The following is a 12,735-nucleotide window of genomic DNA, read 5'->3' as shown; positions in this document are numbered from 1 at the left end:
TGCAGTGACACAATCTTGGCTCACTACGATCTCTGCCCTTCTGGGTTCAAGCGATTCTCCTGCCTCAGCCTCCCAAGTAGCTGGGATTACAGACGTGCACCACCACACCCAGCTAATTTTTGTTTTTTTAGTAGAGATGGGGTTTCACCATGTTGGGCAGGCTGGTCTCGAACTCCTGACCTCAAGTGATCTGCCTGCCTCAGCCTCCCAAAGTGCTGGGATTACAGGCGTGAGCCACCACGCCCAGCCAATTTTTGTATTTTCAGTGAAGATGGGCTTTCACCATGTTGGCCAGGCTGGTCTCGAACTCCTGACCTCAAGTGATCCACCCGCCTTGGCCTCCCAAAGTGCTAGGATTACAGACATAAGCCACCATGCCCAGCTCCAGCTAATTAAAAAAAAAAACAAAAAACAAAAAACTTTTTTTAAGAGATGGGGTCTACGTTGCCCAGGCTGATCTCAAACTCCTGGGCTCAAGTGATCCTCCCACTTTGGCCTCCCAAAGTGTTGGGCTCATTGGCATGAGCCATCATGTCCTGCTGGAGTGTTTGTTTTTTGTTTTTTTTTTGAGACGCAGTCTCACTCTGTCGCCAGGCTGGATCTCAGCTCACTGCAAGCTCCACCTCCCGAGTTTAAGCGATTCCCCTGCCTCAGCCTCCTGAATAGCTGGAACTACAGGCGCACGCCACCATGTCTGGCTAATTTTTGTATTTTTAGTAGAGATGGGGTTTCATCATGTTGGCCAGGCTGGTCTTGAACTCCTAACCTTGTGATATGCCCACCCTGGCCTCCCAAAGCTGGGATTACAGGTATGAGCCACCACACCTGGGCAAGCGTGCATTTTTATTTATTTATTTATTTATTTTTTGAGACGGAGTCTTGCTCTGTCGCCCAGGCTGGAGTGTAGTGGCGCGATCTCCGCTCACTGCAAGCTCCACCTCCCAGGTTCACGCCATTCTCCTGCCTCAGCCTCCCGAGTAGCTGGGACTACAGGTGCCCACCACCACGCCCGGCTAATTTTTTGTATTTTTAGTAGAGACAGGGTTTTACCATGTTAGCCAGGATGGTCTCGATCTCCTGACCTCGTGATCCACCCACCTGGGCCTCCCAAAGTGCTGGGATTACAGGCGTGAGCCACCGCGCCCGGCCAAGCATGCATTTTTATAATACTCCCAGGTGATGCTGCTGAAGACAGTCCACAGTCCACACTGAGAAACCACATACCAGGCCACCTGTACAGATCATAAAAATAAAGCCCCTAGCACACTGCCTGGCACATGGTTTGTGCCCAGGAAACAGCACTAGAGAGACCATGCAAGTCGCTCTAGACCCACGAGGGAACTGATGCTTGCTCAGTCCCATGCAGTCTTGGGTGTCACATCCAGACCTCCCCTGCCCTGCCCACAGCCTTCCCAGGGAAAGAGAATAACAGCAGCAACATTTTCATTTTATAAGCACTTGGTTTTATTGCACAGAAGCAATTGAAAGTGAACTCCAGTGGAAAGTGTGCCCTGGCATAATTCAGTGGCCAGTGCCCGGCCCCACCTGGACCGCTCTTCCAGAATAGAGAGCTCTGGGCAAGGGCTTGACCACTCCTTTGGAAAACAGAAGGCATTTGGGAATAGGTTAAGACATCTCAAGCATAATGTATTTCTAACTGCTCATTCATTATTGTGGTCATCTGTCAGTTGCACATAGAGGCAATAAATGCACTTATTTGGAAAGGAGGGGGGCAGTTTTTATAGTCAAGTGTTTACGTGTGGCATTCGGCATGTATCACATTCAGCTACATAAGCTATCATAACATAATTGTCCATCGCCTGGGGAGGGCATGGGGGCAGGGGCCTGGGAGTGCCCTCTCTTGCTAACATATTGCTAACAGAAATTCCTGTTTGAAGGAGGAGGCCCCGTCTTCTAAGCAGTTTCTTCTTACATAAAGACAGAAAAAGTGAAAATTGTGTTACTCCGATCCTTGAGCTCCGGGACTCTTCTGAGTTTCTTTGGCTGTTCTGGATGTTCCTTTCTCCCTGCCTTACTTCCCCTTGGCGGCCTTGTCTTCTGTGGCCTTCTCTGGAGGCTTGCTGTCTTTTTGGTCTGTGCTGGAGGATTTTTCAGCCTTTTCTGCCTTAGGCTTGCTAGGCTCTTTTGAGAGGGTCTTGTCATCTTCCTTGGCTTTGGCCTCTGTCTTGGGTTTCTCCTCAGGCTTCTTGGCCTTCTCCTCCTTGGTGTCTTTTTTCTCCGGTGCTGCCTCCTTCTTCTCTGCTGGTTTGCTGGGTTCCTTGGCCTTGGCATCATCTGGTTCCTTCTTGGCCACCTCTGTCTTTTCTTTGGGTTTAGCGTCTTCCTTCACCTCCACCTTGGCAGGAGCCTCCTTCTCTGGGGTGGGGACTTTTTTCTTATCTTCAGCCTCTTCCTTCTTGGCTTCAACTTTGGATTCTTTGGGCTTTTCGACAGCAGGTTCCTTCTTCTCCTCCACCTTGGGCTTTGGAGCCTCCTTCTTGGGTGCCTCCTCTTTCTTGCTGTCCTTCTTCTCCTCTGTTTTTGGTGTGGCAGGGGCTTTCTCTTCCTCCGCCTTCTTTGGGGGCTCTTTGACTTTCACCTCCTGGGGCTTCTCCTCCTCCTTCACTGGGGACTTCACCTCTTCCTTTTTTGGGATCTCCTTCTCAGGGGCCTTGGCATCCTCCTTCAGGGGAGATTTCGCCTTCTCTGGGGACTTGACCTCCTCCTTGACAGGGCTTTTGGCCTTTTCAGGGGATTTGTCTGCAGGGGACCTTGCTTCCTCCTTTGCTGGAGTCTTGGCTTCTGGAGACTTCACATCAAGAGTCTTGGCCTTCTCTGGGGACTTGGCTTCTTCCTTCACTGGGGACTTGGCCTTCTCTGGGGACTTGGCTTCTTCCTTCACTGGGGACTTGGCCTTCTCGGGGGTCTTTGCTTCTGCCTTCACTGGGGACTTGGCCTTCTCAGGGGACTTTGCTTCTGCCTTCACTGGGGACTTGGCCTTCTCAGGGGACTTTGCTTCTGCCTTCACTGGGGACTTGGCCTTCTCAGGGGACTTTGCTTCTGCCTTCACTGGGGACTTGGCCTTCTCAGGGGACTTTGCTTCTGCCTTCACTGGGGACTTGGCCTTCTCAGGGGACTTGGCCTCTTCCTTCTCTGGGGACTTGGCCTTCTCAGGGGACTTTGCTTCCTCCTTCGTTGGAGACTTGGCCTTTTCCGGGGACTTGACCTCAGCTGGAGATTTTGCTTCTTCCTTCACTGGGGACTTGGCCTCAGCCGGTGACTTTGCTTCTTCCTTCACTGGGGACTTGGCCTTCTCTGGAGACTTGGCCTCAGCCGGTGACTTTGCCTCTTCCTTTGCTGGGGACTTGGCCTTCTCGGGGGACTTGACCTCAACTGGAGATTTTGCTTCCTCCTTCTCTGGGGACTTGGCCTCAGGCGGTGACTTTGCCTCTTCCTTTGCTGGAGACTTGGCCTTCTCAGGGGACTTGACTTCAGCTGGGGATTTTGCTTCCTCCTTCTCTGGGGACTTGGCCTCAGCCGGTGACTTTGCCTCTTCCTTTACTGGTGACTTGGCTTCCTTCTCTGGGGATGCAGCCTCTTCTGCTGGGGGAGACTTTGTTTCTTCTTCTCCCCCTTCTGCCTCCTCTTCTTCACCCCCTTCTTCCTCCTTGCCCTCCTCCTCTTTGGCCTCTTTCTCCTCTTCTTCAGTCACTTCTTCAGTCACTTGGGTCTCCTCTGTCTGTTCTTCCACAATCACAGTTTCTTTCTCAGACTTCTCCACCACTTTGATCTTCTCTTCGCTTTTCACCTTTATGTGAGTGGACACAGAGGGAATTTTGGGGAGTCCTTCTGGAAGCGAGAAAGGAATTGGGCCAAAGCCAATCCGACACTCTTCACCTTCCAGGAGTTTTCTGCAGGATGGATCACGGAACACATTGGTATAAACTCAGAGCAAATTCACTATTTGGGTTCTTCCTAGACTATCCTGAAGGTCACTGACATCAAATGATATGGGTTTTGGTGGAACAGGAATGTGAATGGTGGGCATTATGAGACTAGAGAAAGTCACTTGGCAAATCATTCCAGTGACCACCCAGAATGTGTACCCCGGCGGGACTGGTCTTTTTTTGTTGATGTTGTTGTTTTTGAGAGGGTCTCACTGTGTTGCCCAGGCTGGAACAACTGGTCTTCAACACAGCTAAGCCTGAAACTTTTGAAATAAAACAACTTTTGCCCCATAAAAAATGGCCCTCAAGAGAAAGCTCCTAAATAAATTTAACAAAAGTTAAATTTATTGTCCCTCAAACTAAAATATTATTCAAGAGAACCCTGGGAGCCTGAGCAAACAATTCCACTTTTTTTTTCCTTTTTTTGAGACGGAGTCTTGCTCTGTCACCTAGGCTGGAGTCCAGTGGTACAATCTCAGTTCACTGCAACCTCTGCCTCCCAGATTCAAGCAATTACCCCGGCTTCAAGCAATTCTCCTGTCTCAGCCTACTGAGTAGCTGGGAGTACAGGCGCACGCCACCACGTCCAGTTAATTTTTGTATTTTTAGTAGAGACGGGGGTTTCACCATATTGGTCAGGCTGGTCTCGAACTCCTGACCTCAGGTGATCCACCCGCCTAGGCCTCCCAAAGTGCTGGCATTACAGGTGTGAGCCACCGCACCCGACCACAATTCTACTTTTATAAATTTGGGTTTAAGAGGTCTTAGAACGCTCCCATTTGAATTGCGAGTGTCTCTCATCACCCTGTATTACCATCTTTTGAGTTTCAGGAATAGGGTAGAGGCCGCAGTTTCTCCTCTTGGCTTTGCTCCTCACTAGATGGGTGACCTTGGCCAAGACACACAAACTCTTTGAGCCTCAATTTCCTCACTGGAAAAAGAGGGTCATTAGAGTCCCTACGTCAGAGGGTTGTTTCAGTGAGACAATGAATGGAAAAGACTTGGCAGAATGCTTGTCTCAGAGTAAGTGTGGGGGTTACCCCTCAGACTAGTACTTCCCAAATTTAGCAGCACACAGATGACCGGGGATCTTATCAAAATGCAGATTCTGATGCAGCAGGTCTGGGGAAGGGCTGAGCATCTGTCTTTTGTTGTTGTGTTGTTGTTATTTTTGAGACAGTGTCTCACTCTGTGATGACAGGCTGGAGTGCAGTGGCACGATCATAGCTCACTGAAGCCTCCAACTCCCAGGCTCAGGTGATCCTCCCACGTCAGCCTCCTGAGTAGCTGAGACTAAAGGCATGTGCCACCATGCCCAGCTATTTTTTTTTTTTTTTGTATTTTTTGTAGAGATGGGGTTTTGCCATACTGCCCAGCTTGGTCTCTGAACTGAAACAATCTGTCTGCCTTGGTCTCCCAAAGTGCTGGGATTACAGGCATGAGTCACTACACCCAACCAAGAGACTATCTTTCTGATAAGCTCTTGAATGATGCCAATTCCGCTGGTTCATGTGCCATGCTTTGAGTAGCAAGATTACAGACGAGAGCCAAGAGGTAGGAAGCCACGGGTCACCAGTCAGAACTGGGACAAGTCCTCAGGGAATCAATCCTGCTCCCTAGCCCTGCTCCCCCCGGTCTTATTCCTCAGACTGGATTTCTCAAGGCTGCCACTGACTAAGGGTTCCCTCTGTAGCAGCCCAGTGGTACCTGTGCTTCCTGGATTAGCTTGGGAATGGGATTAGCTCATCTTCCTGACAACCCTATGACATGGGTGACCTTATTATCATCTCCACTTTATATCCCCAAGAAATGAATGCTTGCAGAGCTAAGAAACTCTAAAGGACAGAGTTTGAAAGGTCCCTGACTTAAGCACCTCTTTTCCCTTCAAAGCAGGCCTCTGGCTGGCTGGATTTGGGGAGGGGATAAGGAACTTCCACCGTCTAAATCATTTCAGAATGAAAGTAAGTCACTCTCAAGACTCATTGGCTGGGCACAGTGGCTCACGCCTGTAATCCCAGCACTTTGGGAGGCCGAGGTAGGCGGATCACCTGAGGTCAGGAGTTCGAGACCAGCCTGGCCAACATAGTGAGACCCAGTCTCTACTAAAAATACAAAAAATAGCCGGGTGTGGTGGCATGTGCCTGTAATCCCAGCTACTCGGGAGGCTGACGCAGGAGAATCACTTGAACCCAGGACACAGAGGTTGCAGTGAGCCGAAATAATGCTGCTGCACTCCAGCCTGGGCAACAGAGTGAGATTCCATCTCAAAAAAAAAAAAAAAAAGACTCATGTCTCTCAGAGTAAAAGAGTGGCTGCCAGGGGCTGAAGGAAGGAGAGAATGATAATGATGGTTTCTTGGGTATGGAGTTTCAGTTTGCGATGATGAAAACAGTTCTGGAGACAGACAGTGGTTATGGCTGCACAGTAATGTGAAAGTACTTAATATCACTGAACTGCCTACTTAACATTGTTGAATGGGGCTGGTCATGGTGGCTCTCGCCTGTAATCCCAGGACTTTGGGAGGCTGAGGTGGGCAGAGGGCTTGAGTTCAGGAGTTTGAGACCAGCCTGGCCAACATGGTGAAACCCTGTTTCTACTAAAAAAAAAATAAAAATTAGCCAGGCGTGGTGGCAGGCACGTGTAATCCCAGTTACTCAGGAGGCTGAGGCATGGGAATCGCTTGAACCCAGGAGGGAGAGGTTGCAGTGGGCAGAGATCGCACCACCATACTTCAACCTGGGCAACACAGTAAGTCTGTCTCAAAAAATAAATAAAAAATAAAAGAAATTGGTTCAATGGTAAATTGTATGTTTTGTCTATTTTGCCGCAATTTAAAAAGAATTTTGTCCCTAAGACAGGTAGGCTGCCTAAACGGGGTCTTGAAACCCAAGGCTTAGCGTCTCGTAGGAACACAAGCTTTCTTCACCATGTGACAGCCCCTGTGCGTCTCACCTGTAAGCGGCTATCTCTATATCCAGAGCCATCTTGACATTGAGCAGGTCCTGGTATTCTCGCAGCTGGGCGGCCATCTCCCACTTGGTGTTCCTCAGCTCAGCGTCCAGCTGCTGAATGGCTTCCTGGGAAGGAGAGGTGACACACATCACATGCCAGCCAGTGTCTGGCCCTCAGTACCAGAGAAGCTGCGGCGGGCTGTGCGACCCCAGAGCAGGCCCATCCAGCCAGGCTCACTGGGGCCAACCCCAACCCTGCCAGAGCTGTAGGGTCCTCATTAGTGGACGTGGAACAATCTGGAGCAAAAATCCTGCTGTATAGTGACCTCAGACTGGAGAAGGTCTGAAATGAAATTCATCAGATGTCAACAGTTGTTCCTGCTGGTTTGGCTGGCAGGATAATGGGATAATGTTTAGAGATCTTGAGCTTAGAAAGTGCTCAGTGAGGCCGGGAGTGGTGGCTCAAGCCTGTATTCCCAACACTTTGGGAAGCTGAGGAGGGTGGATCACTTGAGGTCAGGAGTTTGAGACTAGCCTGGCCAACATGGTAAAACCCTGTCTCTACTAAAAATACAAAAATTAGCCGGATGTGGTGGCACATACCTGTAATCCCAGCTACTTGGGAGGCTGAGACAGGAGAATTGCTTGAACCCAGGAGGCGGAGGTTACAGTGAGCCAAGATCATACCACTATACTCCAGCCTGGGAGACATAGCGAGACTCTGGTGGTTCATGCCTGTAATCCCAGCATTTTGGAAGGCTGAGGAAGGAGGATCGCTTCAGCCCAGGAGTTTGAGACCAGCCTGGGCAACACAGTGAGACCTCATTTCTACAAAACAATTAAATAATTAGCTGGGCATGGTGATGTGCACCTGTAGTCCCAGCTACTCAGGAAGCTGAGGGAGGAGGATTACTTGAGCCCGGGAGTACAAGACTTTAGTGAGCTATGATCTCGCTGTCACATTCTGGCTTGGGCAACAGCGTGAGACTGTGTCTCAAAAAAGAAAAAAAAAAAACCCAGTGGGAGCAGGGCCTTGCCTGCTTTTGCTCCTGTCTTTCTCCAGTGTGCCACAGTGTCCACCACACAGTCAGGGTTTGGTAGGCATTGATGACTGCCTCAGCCTTCTGAGTAGCTAGGACTGTAGGCACACGCAACCATACCCAGCTAATTTTTTAAATTTTTTTAAATTTTCTTGAGACAGAGTCTCGCTCTGACGCTCTGTCGCCCAGGCTGGGTGCAGTGGCACGATCTCGGCTCACTGTAACCCCCATCTCCCAGGTTCAGTTGAAGCGATTCTCCTGTCTCAGCCTCCCAAGTAGCTGGGATTACAGGCACGCACCACCATGCCCAGTTAATTTTTGTATCTTTTTAGTAGAGACAAGGTTTCACCATGTTAGCCAGGCTGGTCTCAAACTCCTGACCTCAAGTGATCCACCCGCCTTGGCCTCCTAAAGTGCTGAGATTACAGGCATGAGCCACTAGGCCCAGCCGCCAGTTATCTTTAAAAGAAGGAATCTGCTAAGGTCTTCCCCTGGCCACCCAAGACACTGGTTGCTGTTTATGGAATGTCCACTGCGACCAAGACCAACCTTGTGAGTGGCTGAGCTGGGATTCAAATCTAGAAAGATTCGAATGTTGAAGACCTTGCCGAGCTCATTCACAAGTTCACACTAATCTCATTTAAAGTCTATCTCTTTAGGCCAGGCACGGTGCCTCACACCTGTAATCCCAGCACTTTGGGAGGCTGAAGTGGGAGGATTGCCTGAGCCCAGGAGTTTGAGACCAGCCTGGCCAACATGGTGAAACCCCATCAATACTAAAAATACAAAAGTTAGCCAGGTGTGGTGGCATGCACCTGTAGTCCCTGCTACTCGGGAGGCTGAGGCACGAGAATCTCTTGAGCCCAGGAGGCAGAGGTTGCAGTGAGCTGAGATCATGCCACTGCACTCCAGCCTGGGCAACAGAGTGAGACTCCATCTCAAAATAAATAAATAAATAAATAAATAAATAAATAAATGTCTATCTCTTTAATCTTTCCAGCTCTGCAAAGCAGGCTTTTTTTTTTTTTTTTTTTTTCATGGCTGGAAAGGAACTCAGATTCAGAGAATTAGATAACTTTCCTAGGGTCACACAGCTGGAAAGTGCTGGTATGTCTGACTCCAAGGGCCACAGTCTTAACCACTACAACCCCACTCAGTGAGGGACAGTAACTTGTCCAGGGCTACCCAATCAGGTAAGGCAGTCTGGCTGTCTGCCTTGCCCCTGCCCACCTGGTAGGAGGCAATGTCGGCCTGATGACGGTCCTCCAGCTCAGAGCGCTGCCTCTCCAGTGAGTCCTTGGTGCTTTTCAGTGCCTCCAGCTCTGTGGTCCTGGCCTGCAGCTGACGCCGGTACTCAGTTATCTCCTCCTGCGCTGAGCGCATAGCGTCTGTGTTCACCTTGGCTGCCTCCGACAGTCGGTCCAGCCTCACTGGGGGAGAAGGTAGCAGGGCACAGGGTTAGACACACCTGGACTGGGTTCTAATGCCCAGCTTTTTTTCTTTGTTCTTTTTTTTTTTTTTTTTTGAGACGGATTCTCGCTCTCGCCCAGGCTGGAGTGCAGTGGCGCACTCTCAGCTCACTGCAAGCTCCGCCTCCTGGGTTCAAGCGATTCTCCTGCCTCAGCCTCCCGAGTAGCTGGGATTACAGGCACCTGCCACTACGCCCAGCTAATTTTTTGTATTTTTAGTAGAGATGGGGTTTTGCCACATTGGCCAGGCTGGAATTACAGGTGTGAGCCACCACGCCCGGCCTAATGCCCAGATTTTGAAGGTGACACATGTGGATTGACCTACTGCGTGTGCCAGACACCATCCTGTATGCTTGACTCGCTCTGTCCTGTGAGATAAAGGCAAGTGACTACTCCCCAAGGCCACCCAGCTAGTGAGTGGCAGAGCTGGGACTCAAATCCCCAAAGATCATGCTCTGTCTCCCCCAATGTGGGATCCAAAAACCCTGCAGGGCAGAGGAAACCCTGGTCCTAATGCCTGGTCCAGCTCCCTAGCAAGGGCCTGGCAGTGCTGGTGGTTCAGATGTGATACCTGGCCCATGGGGCTTAACACTGAGCTGGAGGCTGGAGGTTTGTGGCTGAACAAGTTAATGAGCTTGTGACCTTTAGGAGGCATGAGGGTACCGTGAGCAATCAGGTCACCTTGTAGCCATGGTCCCTTCCGTACAGGTTTCTGCGCACAGTCCAAGGTCAGTGCAGAGCCCGTGGCCTGGGTGCCAACCCCCGTCCCTTTCTCCACCTAGCTGAGCATTGCCCCTGAGCATTGGTAGCCACACCCCGGCCCCCGCCAGCAACCCGCTCGTGGTTCCCAGGAAACCTTCCAGAGGCAGTGGAGGTCTGGAGACTGGTCTTTAGCTCATAAAAGTGAACATCCTGAATCCCCAGATAGTGGCACTCAGGGCACAAGTCTTGGTGGGGAGGAAGGAAGCCAGCTGAGTGGGCCAGTACAATCCTGGGACGTCTGCCCCTACGACTGGCAAACCCAAAAGAGGTTTGCGCAGGGAGGGGCCTTGCTGCGGAGATGGAGGAGGGGATGGTTCTGCTCTGCAGAGGAGTGGAAAAGGAACAGAAAAAGCTATGCATCAAAATCCCAGCTTTCCCTGCTAGTGCTGGCAAAGACTTAGAAACCATCCAGGTGGTTGGAGATTCTCAACTATTGTCGATCACAGATGCTTTTGGAAAATCACTGAAGCCTCTGCCCTCTCTCTCAAAAACAACGCAAAGTTTTACAGACAGTTTCGTGAGACGTCATGGAACTCCCCGGATTAAGCAGCCCAGTTGATCTACCCTCCTCTTTCAACTCAAAAAGAAATGAAAACCAGAGAGGGCAAGTGTTGGTCAAGGTCACCCTGCAGCTGCTGGGCACAGCCTCAGGGCAGCGCAATCTAGCTGACTCAGGGCTGCAAGGAGTTGGGGGAGGGGCAGACTTGGGAGGCTCCCAGCTTCCCTAAAGGAGAAAGGGGACATTAAAACATGAAAGGGCCCACCAGCCACCTCCGCCACAGGCAACAACTGACTGTAGTAATGGTTCCCTCTAGGAAGAAAGGATGCGAAAAGGTCCTGACCCACCCCCACGTGGAAGATTTAAGGTAGGGACGTTAAGCACTGAGCAGGTAGTGGGAAGGAGCCTGGTAGGGGTGAGAGGAATAGAGTTTCTTGCGGGGTGCAGGAGAGGGCATGGCAGCATTGGCGGGGAAGCCTTGCTACTTAGAAGGGCTAAGAGTCTCCAGCGCTTGCAGACCAGAATCCTGCACCACTTTTTTCCTGTAGAGGAAACTTGTTTTGTTCTTGACGGGGGAGGGATCTCAGAGTGGGGTCGCCTAAGCTTGGGGTAGAGAGCAGCAGGGGGCCCAGAGTTGAAGTACAGCCATAAAGAACCTGGAAAGGGGGAACCGAAGGACAACCCAGAGTTGGGGCGTCCCACAAGAGACCCAGAGTAAAACTGCGATTTAACTAGGGGCATGCACTTTGCAGAGGGAAGGTGAGCAGCGCGCCACTCCACGCGCAGTCCGGCAGCGCCCCCTTGGGTCACGCAGCCCAGAAGTTCGCTGCGGGTCAGCAGGGGCGCCCCTCCCCCCACCCGCGCGCCTGCGTACCTCGGAACCACTCCTCGGACTGCAGCGTGCTCTGCACCGCGTGGCCTTCAAGCTGCGCGCGAATCTCGCGCAGCGCCGACGTCACGTCGCACTTCAGGGCGTCGCGCGTCTCGGCCTGCATCTGCGCCTGCGCGGCGCCGGAGCCCTGGATCTGGCCGAGCAGCTCGCCCACCTCTTCCTGGTGGTGGCGCCGCAGGTAGCCGCACTCCTCCTGCAGCGCCTGCGCCTTCTTCTGCAGGTCCACGCGCGCCGCCTCGGCCTCCTGCGCGAAGCGCGCCAGCGCGCGGGCCGCCGCCTCGGCCTCCTCTCGCTGCCGGGCCTCGTCGTCGAGGCGCTGGCGCACGTGCGCGATGTCCTCGAGCAGGTGCTCCTGCTCCAGGCGTAGCTGACCGCGCGCCGCGCCCAGGCGCAGCACCGCGCCGCGCATCTCGCGGACCTCGCGCTCGTACAGCTCGCCCATAGCAGAGCGGCCCGCCTGCTGCTGCCGCAGCGCCGCAGCCTCGCCCTCCAGGCTGCGGTTGTGCGCCTCCAGCTGCCGCACCTTGTCGATGTACCCGGCGAAGCGGTCGTTCAGCGCCTGCAGCTGCTCCTTCTCACTGCGCGAGGTGGCCACCGCCACCATGCAGCCCTCCGGCCCGTTGCTCAGCGTGTCCAGCGAGTCGGTGCTTGAGGCGGCGCCTGCGCCACGGAAGCGGCTGGGCGAGGCGGACACGGAGCTCACGGACGTCCGTGTCCACGAGTGGAAGCCGCTGGAGGAGCCGGCGGCGGAGCGCGTCCCGCCTGCGCCACCCTTTCGGGCTAGCGCGTAGTGGAGGCTGCCGCCGCCATGCAGCGGCGCGAACGGGGCGCCCAGCAGCGCGTCCGCGCCGCCGAAGCTCATCATGGCCTGAGCAGGTGCGCGAGGCCGGGACGGGGCGGGAGGCACTGCGGCAGCACCAGGGCGCCGGCCCTTTTATAGCCGCCGCGGCCGGGTCCAACCCCTTGGCAGTGAGAGGGTGGGGAGGAGGGCCCCGCCCTCTCCGCCTCCTCCCCTGCGGCCCCCCGGCCGACCGGCTCCGCCGCAGTGAGAGGGGCGGGGCAGGGGACCGAGGAGGGAAGGGGAATCGACGCTGCGTCAGAGGAGACCCTCGAGGTCGGAGAAGCGGGCAGAGGACTCCCGGAGTGGGCCAGTGAGGACCCCCGGGTGCGCGTCG

General features: G+C 53.1%; 1 protein-coding gene across 1 annotated transcript; it reads right to left on the bottom strand.

The window, feature by feature from the left end:
- Positions 1-1,440: 1,440 nt before the first annotated feature.
- Positions 1,441-12,482, bottom strand: NEFH (neurofilament heavy chain). Its single transcript, XM_034948930.3, has 4 exons — positions 11,543-12,482; positions 9,169-9,368; positions 6,900-7,024; positions 1,441-3,911 (listed from the first exon to the last, which is right to left on the bottom strand). Exons 1-4 carry the CDS (start codon positions 12,423-12,425, stop codon positions 2,033-2,035), a joined length of 3,087 nt encoding a protein of 1,028 aa, XP_034804821.1. The 5' UTR covers positions 12,426-12,482; the 3' UTR covers positions 1,441-2,032.
- Between the last annotated feature and the right edge of the window lie 253 nt (positions 12,483-12,735).

Source organism: Pan paniscus, chromosome 23 (assembly GCF_029289425.2).
Source record: "Pan paniscus chromosome 23, NHGRI_mPanPan1-v2.0_pri, whole genome shotgun sequence".
NCBI lineage: Eukaryota > Metazoa > Chordata > Mammalia > Primates > Hominidae > Pan > Pan paniscus.
Note: the sequence above shows the minus strand (reverse complement) of the source record. Positions and strands in the feature narration are given on the sequence as shown.